The following is a 15,277-nucleotide window of genomic DNA, read 5'->3' as shown; positions in this document are numbered from 1 at the left end:
CAAGGTATTCAGAAGATAGCCCTATTTGGTAAAATACCAAGTCCATATTATGGCAAGTACAGCTCAAATAAAAGAGAATAGGAATACACACCTCCTCGGCTGAGAGGCAGTGTGTACAAACAGTACACCACAAACATTTAGACACGCACGCATGCTGACATGCCTCTGAAAAGCTAGGATGTCTGGGGCTGCATTAGGAAATAAACACTTTGGGAATCTCTCTCTCTCTCTCTGTCCCCCCGTCACTCTCCCTGTCCCCCCGTCACTCTCCCCGTCCCCCCGTCACTCTCCCCGTCCCCGTCACTCTCCCCGTCCCCCGTCACTCTCTCCGTCCCCCGTCACTCTCTCCGTCCCCCGTCACTCTCTCCGTCCCCCCGTCACTCTCTCCGTCCCCCCGTCACTCTCTCCGTCCCCCCGTCACTCTCTCCGTCCCCCCGTCTCTCTCAATCCGTCTGTCCCTCTCTCTCAATCAGTCTGTCCCTCTCTCTCAATCCGTCTGTCCCTCTCTCTCAATCCGTCTGTCCCTCTCTCTCAATCCGTCTGTCCCTCTCTCTCAATCCGTCTGTCCCTCTCTCTCAATCCGTCTGTCCCTCTCTCTCAATCCGTCTGTCCCTCTCTCTCAATCCGTCTGTCCCTCTCTCTCAATCCGTCTGTCCCTCTCTCTCAATCCGTCTGTCCCTCTCTCTCAATCCGTCTGTCCCTCTCTCTCAATCCGTCTGTCCCTCTCTCTCAATCCGTCTGTCCCTCTCTCTCAATCCGTCTGTCCCTCTCTCTCAATCTGTCTGTCCCTCTCTCTCAATCTGTCTGTTCCTCTCCCTTTGTCTGCTCAAGCCACTTGTTTCCCAACTCAGCCCTCTCTGACTATCAGTCTGTGTTGTGAGTTCAGTGTGTGTGTGTGTGTGTGTGTGTGTGTGGTGCAGTCTTGTTCACACACAGTAAAACATTAATATGTGTAAACCAGAGTGGTGGTAGGCTAGCAGGAGGTTCATCTACAGCTCTGAGATTGATGCCCTATCACATCCTCACATACAGCCTACATCCTATCATTCATTATTTATTCACCAGAGTGGTGGTAGGCTAGCAGGAGGTTCATCTACAGCTTGCAGAGCAGAGCAGCATTTATAGTGGATAGGGAGAGGTAGGCAGCCCCACATATCCAACCAGAGGGCAGCCCCACATATCCAACCAGAGGGCAGCCCCACATATCCAACCAGAGGGCAGCCCCACATATCCAACCAGAGGGCAGCCCCACATATCCAACCAGAGGGCAGCCCCACATATCCAACCAGAGGGCAGCCCCACATATCCAACCAGAGGGCAGCCCCACATATCCAACCAGAGGGCAGCCCCACATATCCAACCAGAGGGCAGCCCCACATATCCAACCAGAGGGCAGCCCCACATATCCAACGAGAGGGCAGCCCCACATATCCAACCCCATCAACCCCATCAACAGGAGGGGGGGGCAGACATTTGCCGAGACGAGCACCAGTACGGCAGCATTCGAGCGTTTCAGAGTGTAGGAATTGTGCCTGATGGATAATCAATCAGATAGGGTTTACATGAGCCTAGAGGTTGGTAGTCTCCTGATACCCTTCCCCATGGACTGTGAGTGTGAGGCTGTGAGTGTGTGGCTGTGAGGCTGTGAGTGTGTGAGGCTGCGAGTGTGTGAGGCTGCGAGTGTGTGAGGCTGCGAGTGTGTGAGGCTGCGAGTGTGTGAGGCTGCGAGTGTGTGAGGCTGTGATACATTCTTACATGATCTTCTGTTTGAGATCTTCTGGGGCTGAAGAACACTGGCGTCGGGACGACGCAGAGCAAACCTCCTGGAGAAAAAAGAGGAAGATAGGAAAGTGGGAGGAGAGAGAGACAGGATAGGAAAGAAAGAAGATAAATGTAAATGAGAGAGAGGAGAGGAAAGAGAGTATAGGAGAGGAAAGAGAGTATAGGAGAGGAAAGAGGGAGGATATGAGAGGACAGAGGGAGTAGAGGTGAGAGAGACAGGATAGGAGATGAAATCGGGAGAAAAGAGAGAGGGCAGGAGAGGAAAGAGGGAGTAGAGGTGAGAGAGACAGGATAGGAGATGAAATCGGGAGAAAAGAGAGGAGGAGAGGAGGACAGGAGAGGAAAGCGGGAGGAGAGAGAGGATAGGAGAGGAAAGAGGGAGGAGGAGAGAGAGGATATGAGAGGAAAGAGGGAGGAGAGGAGAGAGAGACAGGATAGGAGACAAAATTGGGAGGAGAGACAGAGAGAGAGGGGGGTAGGAGAGGAAAGAGGGAGGAGAGAGGATAGGAAAGGAGGGAGAGAGACGATAGAAGATGAAAGAGGGAGGAAAAGAGAGGAGAGGAGAGAGAGGAGAGAGAGAGAGGAGAGGAAAGGAGAGAGAGACAACGGAGAGAGTCAGTGGAGACAGACGGAGAGGAGAGACAGAAACAGCGAGGAGAGAGGAGGGGAGGAGAGAGACAGAGGAGAGAGAGAGACAGCGAGGAGAGGAGAGAGACAGCGATGAGAGGAGAGACAGCGATGAGAGGAGAGAGAGACAGCGATGAGAGGAGAGAGGAGAGAGAGACAGCGATGAGAGAGAGATAGGAGAGGAGAGGAGAGAGACAGCGAGGAGAGAGAGAGAGACAGCGAGGAGAGAGAGAGACAGACAGCGAGGAGAGAGAGAGAGAGGGACAGCGAGGAGAGAGAGAGACAGCGAGGAGAGAGAGAGACAGCGAGGAGAGAGAGAGACAGCGAGGAGAGAGAGAGAGAGACAGCGAGGAGAGAGAGAGACAGACAGCGAGGAGAGAGAGAGAGAGAGACAGCGAGAGAGACAGCGAGGAGAGAGAGAGAGAGACAGCGAGGAGAGAGAGAGACAGACAGCGAGGAGAGAGAGAGAGAGACAGCGAGGAGAGAGAGAGACAGACAGCGAGGAGAGAGAGAGACAGCGAGAGAGAGAGACAGCGAGGAGAGAGAGAGACAGCGAGGAGAGAGAGAGACAGCGAGGAGAGAGAGAGACAGCGAGGAGAGAGAGAGACAGCGAGGAGAGAGAGAGACAGCGAGGAAGAGAGAGACAGCGAGGAAGAGAGAGACAGCGAGGAAGAGAGAGACAGCGAGGAAGAGAGAGACAGCGATGAGAGGAGAGAGAGACAGCGATGAGAGGAGAGAGAGACAGCGATGAGAGGAGAGAGAGACAGCGATGAGAGGAGAGAGAGACAGCGATGAGAGAGAGACAGCGATGAGAGAGAGATAGGAGAGGAGAGAGACAGCGAGGAGAGGAGAGAGGAGAGAGAGAGGCGAGAGACAGCGATGAGAGAGAAGAGAGACTGGGATTAATAAACCCTTTCTGGTATAATACCTAGAAACATCCTTAAATATCCATCACGTTCATTCTTTAGGGTAAAAAAAATGAATGAAGAGGAGCGAGAGAGAGAAAGATAGAGAAAAAGAGTGGCAGGAATAAATGTGAAGGATTTAGATTTTTTGGGGGGGGGGCAATTTTTTTTTCTCTGCACTCGTTGATGTTCAGACGGAGCCAAGAAACTGCCCCAGTCCTCCAGCCCAGTCCTCCAGCCCAGTCCTCCAGCCCAGTGATGCACATCAGCAGCCATCTGTGCTTGCCACTGATGTGTGATTTTCCATCCACTCCCCTTCCAAAGTGCTATCATTTTCTGTCATGACTCATTTTGGGCCAGACGCGCACGGAAATCCAAAGTATTTTGGCAGCGCCAGGCAAGAGGGGAGGCGGGTAGAAGGAGGGAGGGAGGAGAGGGGGGAAAAAGGAAAGAGAAAGAAATAGTCATTCCTTTCATTGTGACGGCAGTGAAACACTCCAAGCCTGGACAGGGCTTGTAATGGGGGTGGCAGACAGACAGGTAACACTACCGTTCAAAAGTTTGGGGTCACTTTGAAATGTCCTTGTTCTTTAAAGAAAAGCACATTTTTTGCCCCTTATAATAACATTAAATTGATCAGAAATACAGTGTAGACATTGTTAATGTTGTAAAAGACTGTTGTCGCTGGAAACAGCAGATTTTTTATGGAATATCTACATAGGCGTACAGAAGCCCATTATCAGCAGCCATCACTCCTGTGTTCCAACAGCATGTTGTGTTAGCTAATCCAAGTTTATCATTTTAAAAGTCTAATTGATCATTAGAAAACCCTTTTGCAATTATGTTCGCACAGCTAAAAACTGTTGTCCTGATTAAAGAAGCAATAAAACTGTCCTTCTTTGGACTAGTTGAGTATCTGGAGCATCAGCATTTGTGGGTTCGATTACAGGCTCAAAATAGCCAGAAACAAAGTACTTTCTTCTGAAACTCGTCGGTCCATTCTTGTTTGAGAAATTAAGGCTATTCCATGCGAGAAATTGCCAAGAAACATGAAGATCTCATACAACGCTCTGTACTAGTCCCTTCACAGAACAGCGCAAACTGGCGCTAACCAGATTAGAAAGAGGAGTGGGAGGCCCCGGTGCACAACTGAGCAAGAGGACAAGTACATTTGAGTGTCTAGTTTGAGAAACGGATGCCTCACAAGTCCTCAACTGGCAGCTTCATTAAAAAGTACCCGCAAAACACCAGTCTCAACATCAACAGTGAAGAGGCGACTCCGGGATGCTGGTCTTCTAGGCAGAGTTGCAAAGAAAAGCCATATCTCAGACTGGCCAATAAAAAGTAAAGATTAAGATGGGAAAGAGAACACAGACACTGGACAGAGGAACTCTGCATAGCAGGTCAGCATCTTCACTGTTGACGTTGAGTCTGGTGTTAAGAAATTGCTTTTCTTTCAAAACAAGGACATTTCTAAGTGACCCCAAACTTCTGAACGGTAGTGTATATAGACAGGTCTTGTAATGGGGGTGGCAGACAGACAGGTACATAGACATGTAGGGTGAGAGGAGGACAGGGGGTAGGGGGAGAGGAGCACAGGGGGTAGGGGAGACAGGAGGACAGGGGGTAGGGGGAGAGGAGGACAGGGGTAGGGGGAGAGGAGGACAGGGGGTAGGGGGACAGGAGGACAGGGGGTAGGGGGACAGGAGGACAGGGGGTAGGGGGACAGGAGGACAGGGGGTAGGGGGACAGGAGGACAGGGGGTAGGGGGGACAGGAGGACAGAAGGGGGACAGGAGGAAGGGGGACAGGGGGTAGGGGAGAGGAGGACAGGGTGTAGGGGGAGAGGAGGACAGGTGGTAGGGGGAGAGGAGGACAGGGGGTAGGGGGAGAGGAGGACAGGGGGTAGGGGGGGACAGGAGGACAGGGGGAAGGGGGACAGGAGGACAGGGGGTAGGGGGACAGGAGGACAGGGGGTAGGGGGAGAGGAGGACAGGGGGTAGGGGGAGAGGAGGACAGGGGGTAGGGGGACAGGAGGACAGGGGGACAGGAGGACAGGGGGTAGGGGGACAGGAGGACAGGGGGTAGGGGGACAGGAGGACAGGGGGTAGGGGGACAGGAGGACAGGGGGTAGGGGGAGAGGAGGACAGGGGGTAGGGGGAGAGGAGGACAGGGTGTAGGGGGAGAGGAGGACAGGTGGTAGGGGGAGAGGAGGTCAGGGGGTAGGGGGAGAGGAGGACAGGGGGAAGGGGGGACAGGAGGACAGGGGGTAGGGGGGACAGGAGGACAGGGGGTAGGGGGGCAGGAGGACAGGGGGTAGGGGGCAGGAGGACAGGGGGTAGGGGGACAGGAGGAGAGGGGGTAGGGGGAGAGGAGGACAGGGGGTAGGGGGACAGGAGGACAGGGGGACAGGAGGAAGGGGGACAGGAGGTAGGGGGAAGGGGGACAGGAGGAAGGGGGACAGGAGGTAGGGGGACAGTGGGTAGGGGGGACAGTGGGTAGGGGGACAGGAGGACAGGGGGTAGGGGGGACAGGAGGACAGGGGCTAGGGGGGACAGGAGGACAGGGGGTAGGGGGGACAGGAGGACGGGGGTCGGTTGTGTGGGTTGATGTTTGGTCCATGGGTAGCTCACTCACCTCTCCTGGAACTGTTTGGAGGGGATGAGGCCTGCGCGAGGGTTGGCATGGCCATCTTGTTTAGCTTGCCACCAGTTGGCATCATCCTGGCTCATGATCTGAAGGATATCTCCCCTCTTGAAGGCCAGGCCCGCCTCCTTACACGGGATGGCTTTGTCCTCCGCTGGGTCGTAGTCAAACAGTGTCTTCACAAACATCTGGAGAGAGATGGGTGGTTGAGAGAGAAAGAGAGAGAAGTTATCAAAAGGACGACAGTGGTTTCTTCACATTACCTTTTGTCTCCTCTCCCCACTAGTCACCGTGGCAACATCAAGGTAGGCCGTCGCTACGGCGATCTAAACCTGCCCGGCTTCGGAACCAGATCAGACACACTTCACTGTTGCTTAATGTGATTGGCCAGGAAAGGTCAACACAATCAGGAGTTTGTCTATTACCTGCCTGAAGCCATTGGCTCTAGTCTCTCTGGGTTATTCCATCAACATGGCCTGCGTCCCAAATGGCACCATATTCCCGACATAGTGCACTAGTTTGACCAGGACCGATAGGGCTCTGGTGAAAAGTAGTGCACTGCAGGGAATGGAGGAGGAACACCCCCACATACTAAAGTCTGTCAGCTATCTTTGAGCGTGGCGAGAGTTTAACATCTCCTGAGTCACAGACTCTAAATGTGACTCCTACTTCGTTCTGCTTTGTGATCTGGGCTGATTCGCAGGTCCAAATTAACTTCGGTAATCTTTCCCTACTGAAGAGGGAAACATATTTTGCAGAGATGGGCTAATTTATCTTGGCAGTCAGCGGCGGGACACAGCGCGTCATCAACAGAAGTAAGACCTGGGAGAGAGAAAGGAGCGGAGACTTGGACAACTTTCCCTTTATAGGGAAAACAACTCACTACATCGTCACTCCAAGACGCTAAAGCAGTCACAGTAAATTACCAGTCCTTAGCCACTGGTGAATATGTACAGACAGAGACATAGACAGACAGAGACATAGACAGACAGAGACATAGACAGACAGAGACATAGACAGACAGAGACATAGACAGACAGAGACAGACAGAGACAGAGACAGACAGAGACATAGACAGACAGAGACAGAGACATAGACAGACAGAGACAGACAGAGACAGAGACATAGACAGAGACAGAGACATAGACATAGACAGACAGAGACAGAGAGATAGACAGACAGAGACAGAGACATAGACAGAGACAGAGTCATAGACAGACAGAGACAGAGACATAGACAGACAGAGACAGAGACAGACAGACAGAGACAGAGACATAGACAGAGACAGAGACATAGACAGACAGAGACATAGACAGACAGAGACATAGACAGACAGAGACATAGACAGACAGAGACAGACAGGGACATAGACAGACAGAGACAGAGACATAGACAGAGACATAGACAGACAGAGACAGAGACATAGACAGACAGAGACATAGACAGACATAGACAGACAGAGACAGAGACATAGACAGACAGAGACATAGACAGACATAGACAGACACAGACACAGACACAGACACAGAGACAGAGACAGAGACAGAGACAGAGACAGAGACAGAGACAGACAGACAGACAGACAGACAGACAGACAGACAGGAGACAGACAGGAGACAGACAGAGACAGGAGACAGACAGGAGAGAGACAGGAGACAGACAGGAGACAGGAGACAGACAGGAGACAGACACAGACAGGAGACAGACAGGAGACAGGAGACAGACAGGAGACAGGAGACAGACAGGAAACAGACAGGAGACAGACAGGAGACAGACAGGAGACAGGAGACAGACAGGAGACAGACACAGACAGGAGACAGACAGGAGACAGGAGACAGACAGGAGACAGACAGAGACAGGAGACAGACAGGAGACAGACAGAGACAGGAGACAGACAGGAGACAGACAGGAGACAGACAGGAGACAGACAGGAGAGAGACAGGAGACAGACAGGAGACAGACAGGGACAGGAGACAGACAGGGACAGGAGACAGACAGGAGACAGACACAGACAGGAGACAGACACAGACAGGAGACAGACAGGAGACAGACAGGAGACAGACAGGACAGAGACAGGAGACAGACAGACAGACAGAGACAGGAGACAGACAGGAGACAGACAGACAGAGACAGGAGACAGACAGACAGAGACAGGAGACAGACAGAGACAGGAGACAGACAGAGACAGGAGACAGACAGACACAGGAGACAGACAGACACAGGAGACAGACAGAGACAGGAGACAGACAGAGACAGGAGACAGACAGACACAGGAGACAGACAGACACAGGAGACAGACAGGAGACAGACAGTTGACAGACAGACAGAGACAGACAGGAGACAGACAGACAGAGACAGTGGGGTAACGTCTCTGTATGTGTCAGGGTGATTTAAGGAGGGCTACGTTGCCATGTGGTGAAATTATGTATCAGATGGGGACACTTTGTTTGGGTCTGAGCAAGGAGGAAACACACTTTCTGGCTCTACAGCCTAACAGCAGTATAAACTAATACATCCTTGCTGAAAGCTCCTGCTTCGCTCTCCCTCTCCTCTCCTCTGGTCCATCTTTCTTTCTCTCTCTACAGTTTTACACATGTGTACCCAATTAGCCCGCACTTCAATGTATTTATTATAGCCAAGGAAAGAGAGTAAACTAGCTCTTCTCAGAGGGGAGTCTGAAGTTCTGGCAACGATACACAGGTTCAGATTGATATCTGAAATGACCATATTAAAACCATTAAACTATGACAGAGAGAACAACCCACCCACATGCACCCTGTGTTCTGACAAATGGTGTTCCAGCTTGTCTTTTGACCTGAGGCTCAGCTAGGGGACATACTTCCCCAAGCCTCCTCTGTAATTGATAAATGTCTATGAACGACCATACATCACAACTATGAGTTGGAGAATACAGGATATAGCCAGACGGGAGGATTTTCAGTTGAAACGTTACAAGCAACTACATTTACAGTACACATAAACCTACAACACAAACACAAATCTCACATTCACACCAACACATACATGAGTGTTACTGTGGGCAGCTCGACCCTGTCAGATACACACTCATACAGGAGGAACTGGAATCAAACATGTACAATAGTACCCACAAGATCCTATCAAACCCTCCCATTCAACCTAGCCATTCCTCTGCCTATATACCGTAGATTTCCCATTGAGTTGATGAGGAATGTGTCGACTCTAGGAACCATATTGATAAAGAGTAGGAGTGCTGACAGTGTTGGGGAGTAGTGAACTAACTACATGTAGATGGCTGACAGTGTTGGGGAGTAGTGAACTAACTACATGTAGATGGCTGACAGTGTTGGGGAGTAGTGAACTAACTACATGTAGATGGCTGACAGTGTTGGGGAGTAGTGAACTAACTACATGTAGATGGCTGACAGTGTTGGGGAGTAGTGAACTAACTACATGTAGATGGCTGACAGTGTTGGGGAGTAGTAACTAACTACATGTAGATGGCTGACAGTGTTGGGGAGTAACTACTGACATGTAGATGGCTGACAGTGTTGGGGAGTAGTGAACTAACTACATGTAGATGGCTGACAGTGTTGGGGAGTAGTGAACTAACTACATGTAGATGGCTGACAGTGTTGGGGAGTAGTGAACTAACTACATGTAGATGGCTGACAGTGTTGGGGAGTAGTGAACTAACTACATGTAGATGGCTGACAGTGTTGGGGAGTAGTGAACTAACTACATGTAGATGGCTGACAGTGTTGGGAGTAGTGAACTAACTACATGTAGATGGCTGACAGTGTTGGGGAGTAGTGAACTAACTACATGTAGATGGCTGACAGTGTTGGGGAGTAGTGAACTAACTACATGTAGATGGCTGACAGTGTTGGGGAGTAGTGAACTAACTACATGTAGATGGCTGACAGTGTTGGGAGTAGTAGTGATGGCTGACTGTTGGGGAACTACATGTAGATGGCTGACAGTGTTGGGGAGTAGTGAACTAACTACATGTAGATGGCTGACAGTGTTGGGGAGTAGTGAACTAACTACATGTAGATGGCTGACAGTGTTGGGGAGTAGTGAACTAACTACATGTAGATGGCTGACAGTGTTGGGGAGTAGTGAAACTAACTACATGTAGATGGCTGACAGTGTTGACAGTGTTGGGGAGTAGTGAACTAACTACATGTAGATGGCTGACAGTGTTGGGGAGTAGTGAACTAACTACATGTAGATGGCTGACAGTGTTGGGGAGTAGTGAACTAACTACATGTAGATGGCTGACAGTGTTGGGGAGTAGTGAACTAACTACATGTAGATGGCTGACAGTGTTGGGGAGTAGTGAACTAACTACATGTAGATGGCTGACAGTGTTGGGGAGTAGTGAACTAACTACATGTAGATGGCTGACAGTGTTGGGGAGTAGTGAACTAACTACATGTAGATGGCTGACAGTGTTGGGGAGTAGTGAACTAACTACATGTAGATGGCTGACAGTGTTGGGGAGTAGTGAACTAACTACATGTAGATGGCTGACAGTGTTGGGGAGTAGTGAACTAACTACATGTAGATGGCTGACAGTGTTGGAGAGTTGGGGACAGTGTTGGGAACTAACTACATGTAGATGGCTGACAGTGTTGGGGAGTAGTGAACTAACTACGATGTAGCTTGCTGACAGTGTTGGAGAGTAGTGAACTAACTACATGTAGATGGCTGACAGTGTTGGGGAGTAGTGAACTAACTACATGTAGCTGGCTGACAGTGTTGGGGAGTAGTGAACTAACTACATGTAGCTTGCTGACAGTGTTGAGGAGTAATGAACTAACTACATATGGTATGTTTTTTCATTAAGTAGTTTGGATGTCGTGAAATCATTTTTCAAAGTCATGCGAGTTAAATGAATTAAATTTTTCTTAGGGGTTGATTTAGCGTAGCTTAACTTCTTTCAGTGTGAAGTAATTGGTAGTTTGCTAAACTACATTCTCAGAGTAGGTCCCCAACACTGACCTAAGATCAGTTTTGTCTTTCAAATCATAATGAATAAGATGGTGGACCTGATCCTTGAACAACACTCTGAGATACTCTGAAAGTCTTTGTGAATATGGGGCCCAGCACTAGAGGCAGTGAGCAGTGTAACCCGATCAGCATAATGAATACGGCAGGACGGCAGCAGGACCTTACCTTCGGCTCCTTGCTTGGCGTCTCCTCTTTGATGGCTGGTATTAACTTAAACGTAATGGCCCCTTGGGACTGGGACTGAAACACAGACAACCGAGGGAGAGAGAGAGAGAGAGAGAGAGAGAGAGGGAGAGAGAGACAGAGAAGAGCGGGAGAGAAAGAGAGCGATATAGAGAGAAAGAGATAGATAGGGAGGGAGGGAGAGAGGGGGGGGTAATTAAGTTTAATTGTAAATAACTCAAAACACAATAAGCCTCATCCAATGAGAAAGCTTTAACCTGAGGAACAGTTTACTTTTCAACAATGAGGAGAGGATGACTGCTGGGGGAGTGGAGGGAAGAGGAAAGGATGACTGCTGGGGGAGCGGAGGGAAGAGGAGAGGATGACTGCTGGGGGAGCGGAGCGAAGAGGATGACTGCTGGGGGAGTGGAGGGAAGAGGAGAGGATGACTGCTGGGGAGCGGAGCGAAGAGGATGACTGCTGGGGGAGTGGAGGGAAGAGGAGAGAATGACTGCTGGGGGAGCGGAGGGAAGAGGAGAGGATGACTGCTGGGGGAGCGGAGGGAAGAGGAGAGGATGACTGCTGGGGGAGCGGAGCGAAGAGGATGACTGCTGGGGAGCGGAGCGAAGAGGATGACTGCTGGGGGAGCAGAGGGAAGAGGAGAGGATGACTGCTGGGGGAGCAGAGGGAAGAGGAGAGGATGACTGCTGGGGGAGCAGAGGGAAGAGGAGAGGATGACTGCTGGGGAACAGAGGGAAGAGGAGAGGATGACTGCTGGGGGAGCGGAGGGAAGAGGAGAGGATGACTGCTGGGGGAGCGGAGGGAAGAGGAGAGGATGACTGCTGGGGGAGCGGAGGGAAGAGGAGAGGATGACTGCTGGGGAGCGGAGGGAAGAGGAGAGGATGACTGCTGGGGGAGCGGAGGGAAGAGGAGAGGATGACTGCTGGGGGAGCGGAGCGAAGAGGAGAGGATGACTGCTGGGGGAGCGGAGCGAAGAGGAGAGGATGACTGCTGGGGGAGCGGAGGGAAGAGGAGAGGATGACTGCTGGGGGAACGGAGCGGAGGGAATAGGAGAGCTGCCAAGAGGATTCTGGTCCTAAAGCAACCACTGCTTTTAACAGGTCCCAGTCTACCAATTCCAAACCATCTTTCTCTTTCCTCTCCATCTCTACCCAGAGCTGATCTGAGGACTGTGGCGGTGTGTGTGTGTGTGTGTTTGGAGCGACTACAAAGCCCCGTACAGGGACCCCTCCCTGCCTGTCTCTTCCAGGGGGAGTTTGTGGCCCAACATACCCCAAACAGAGGCTGCTCCTGGGCCTGCTGGTACAGCCAGAGTTTAGCTTAGCTGTCAACACAGATGAATCATAGGGACATGGCCGCCCAGTGAGGATGAGTTAGGAGGAGAGAGTCCTGCCACTACAAACAAGACTGTAAATCTCTATAGCCGCGGGGCCCCGGCACCAAAACACAACTATAAACAGCAGGTCAATGATAACATACACACACAAGCATGGACTAAAACACACACAGACAGACACGCACACACACCAGAATGTGGATGATTTCATCTGGCTTCTTGTCATCCACAGGAACCCCGTTCACTTCCCTCAGCACGTCGCCTACATGGATCAGACCTGGGACAGGGACAAGACAGGGGAGAGAGAGGGAGGAAGAGAGAGAGGGAGGACGAAAGAGAGAGGAGAGCAAAATAGAGAAGACACGGACACAGAGACATAACACACACTGTACAGAGTGCACACAAACACAGCTATAGACACACAATAGAAAATACAGACCTACTAATAGAAATCCTTTGGAAGTTAATATCAGATGAAACAATAAGTGTCCACTGCATTTTAAAATGAGTATAATGAATGTGTGAGGTTGTATTGCTTTAGTAACACACACAGCTTGGGGGGGTGTTCTCTGCTCTCCAGCAGCACCTAGCTCTTCTTCATGCTGGTATTAGTGATTATTGGGCATGTATGCAGCAATACACTTTATAACACACACAGAGAGAGAGACAGAGAGAGACAGAGAGAGAGAGAGACAGAGACAGAGACAGAGACAGAGAGAGACACAGAGAGAGAGACAGAGAGAGAGACAGAGAGAGACAGAGAGAGAGACAGAGAGAGAGAGAGAGAGAGAGACAGAGACAGAGAGACAGAGAGAGAGAGAGAGGGTGGTGAGAGTGGGAGGGTGGAGAGAGCGAGAGACAGTAAGAGACAGAGAGAGAGAGAGAGAGCGAGAGACAGTAAGATAATGTGTAATGTGTAATGTTTACTGTTAATTTTGTTGTTTTTCACTTTATATATTCACAGTAAGATGTATGTTGTCTGGACGAGAGACAGTAAGATCACTTGCTTTGGCAATGTTAGAGAGAGGGTGGTGAGAGTAGGTGGGTGGAGAGAGCACATGTTTCCCATGCCAATAAAGCCCTTGAAGTGAATGGGTGAATGGTGAAGGTGGGTGAATTGAGAGGGTGGTGAGAGTGGGTGGGTGGAGAGAGCGAGAGACAGTAAGAGACAGAGAGAGAGAGAGAGAGAGAGAGAGAGAGAGAGAGAGAGTGGTGAGAGTGGGAGGGTGGAGAGAGCGAGAGACATTAAGATACAGAGAGCGAGAGAGAGAGGGTGGTGAGAGTGGGTGGGTGGAGAGAGCGAGAGACAGTAAGATACAGAGAGAGAGAGAGAGAGAGAGAGAGAGAGAGAGAGAGAGAGAGGGAGGGGAGAGAGAGAGAGAGAGAGTGGGTGGGTGGAGAGAGCGAGAGAGAGGGTGGTGAGAGTAGGTGGGTGGAGAGAGCGAGAGACAGTAAGATACAGAGAGCGAGAGAGAGGGTGGTGAGAGTGGGTGAGTGGAGAGAGCGAGAGAGAGAGAGAGAGAGAGAGAGAGAGAGAGAGAGAGAGAGAGAGAGAGAGGGTGGGTGGAGAGAGCGAGAGACAGTAAGATACAGAGAGCGAGAGAGAGGGTGGGTGGGTGGAGAGAGCGAGAGAGAGGGTGGTGAGAGTGGGTGGGTGGAGAGAGAGAGAGAGAGAGAGAGAGAGAGAGAGAGAGAGAGAGAGAGAGAGAAATATAACTAACCACTTCTGTCTGCTGCTCCACCTCTCATGATCCTGGCGATAAGGATGGCTCCTGTGTGCTCATCACGCTTTATTGTAGCTCCCTGCGTCACAGACACACAAGGAACAGGTCAATAGATGAAGTATCATATGAAGGTTTCTTTTTTACATTTACATTTACATTTAAGTCATTTAGCAGACGCTCTTATCCAGAGCGACTTACAAATTGGTGTTCTTGTTATATTACATTTTTTTACACCCATTTCTCCCCAATTCTGTGGTGTCTCATCGTTGCAACTCCCGTACGGACTTGGGAAAGGCGAAGGTCGAGGGCCGTGTGTCCTCCGAAACACAACCCAACCAAGCCGCACTGCTTCTTGACACGATGCCCAAACCGGAAGCCAGCCGCACCAACGTGTCGGAGGAAACACCGTACACCTGGCGACCGTGTCAGCGTGCACTGTGCCCGGCTCGCCACAGGTGTCACTAGAGCGCGATGGGACAAGGACATCCCTGCCGGCCAAACCCTCCCCTAACCCAGACGACGCTGCGCCTCCCCATAGGTCTCCCTGTCGCGGCCGGCTGTGACAGAGCCTGGACTCGTACCCAGAGTCTTCAGTGGCACAGCTGGCCCTGAGATGCAGTGCCTTAGACCACTGCGCCACTCGGGAGGCCATCATATGGTGTTACACGTGTACCAATTTCCAGAGATTCCATCATGAACATCAAACAGACATTTTCTGGTCAACCATCTCTTCCAACCTGCTACACCTCTATGATTTCCAATCCAAACCCCACTTCAAATCAACCACTGGGATGAATCCCCTTACTGGTTGACATGAACGCCACAGCACAGGCTGCACAGTACAGTCCAAACCTTACCCGGCATAGACATCCATCCCGGGACCATGTCTGTCTGGACCAGCCCCTGACTGAAGGAAAAGTGAGGTCCTAGCAGATAGTTAACCTTCAGCCCTGTAACCTCAGCAGACATCGTCTCCCTCGCCCTCTCTCTCGCTCTCTCTCTCCAGACACCCTGTGTTTTCACTGTCATCTTTACTGCCCCATAGCTGAGACCAGGACACAGAGGGCAGGGGGAGAGACA

At 51.0% G+C, this 15,277-nt stretch overlaps 1 protein-coding gene across 1 annotated transcript in view; it reads right to left on the bottom strand.

Moving 5' to 3' along the window:
* LOC118373687 (MAGUK p55 subfamily member 7-like) overlaps positions 1-15,277 on the bottom strand; it is a 295,718-nt gene that overhangs the window by 84,087 nt on the left and 196,354 nt on the right. Inside the window, exons 8-12 of the mRNA XM_052483289.1 lie at positions 14,195-14,276; positions 12,665-12,750; positions 11,120-11,194; positions 5,951-6,147; positions 1,756-1,823 (exon numbers count right to left, since the gene is read on the bottom strand). Of these exons, the coding sequence (XP_052339249.1) occupies positions 1,756-1,823; positions 5,951-6,147; positions 11,120-11,194; positions 12,665-12,750; positions 14,195-14,276 (508 nt within the window). The remainder of the gene's footprint in view (positions 1-1,755; positions 1,824-5,950; positions 6,148-11,119; positions 11,195-12,664; positions 12,751-14,194; positions 14,277-15,277) is intronic.

This window comes from Oncorhynchus keta, chromosome 28 (genome assembly GCF_023373465.1).
Source record: "Oncorhynchus keta strain PuntledgeMale-10-30-2019 chromosome 28, Oket_V2, whole genome shotgun sequence".
In the NCBI taxonomy this organism is placed as follows: domain Eukaryota; kingdom Metazoa; phylum Chordata; class Actinopteri; order Salmoniformes; family Salmonidae; genus Oncorhynchus; species Oncorhynchus keta.
The sequence above is the reverse complement of the archived record's forward strand: the minus strand, read 5'-3'. Positions and strand labels throughout refer to the sequence as shown.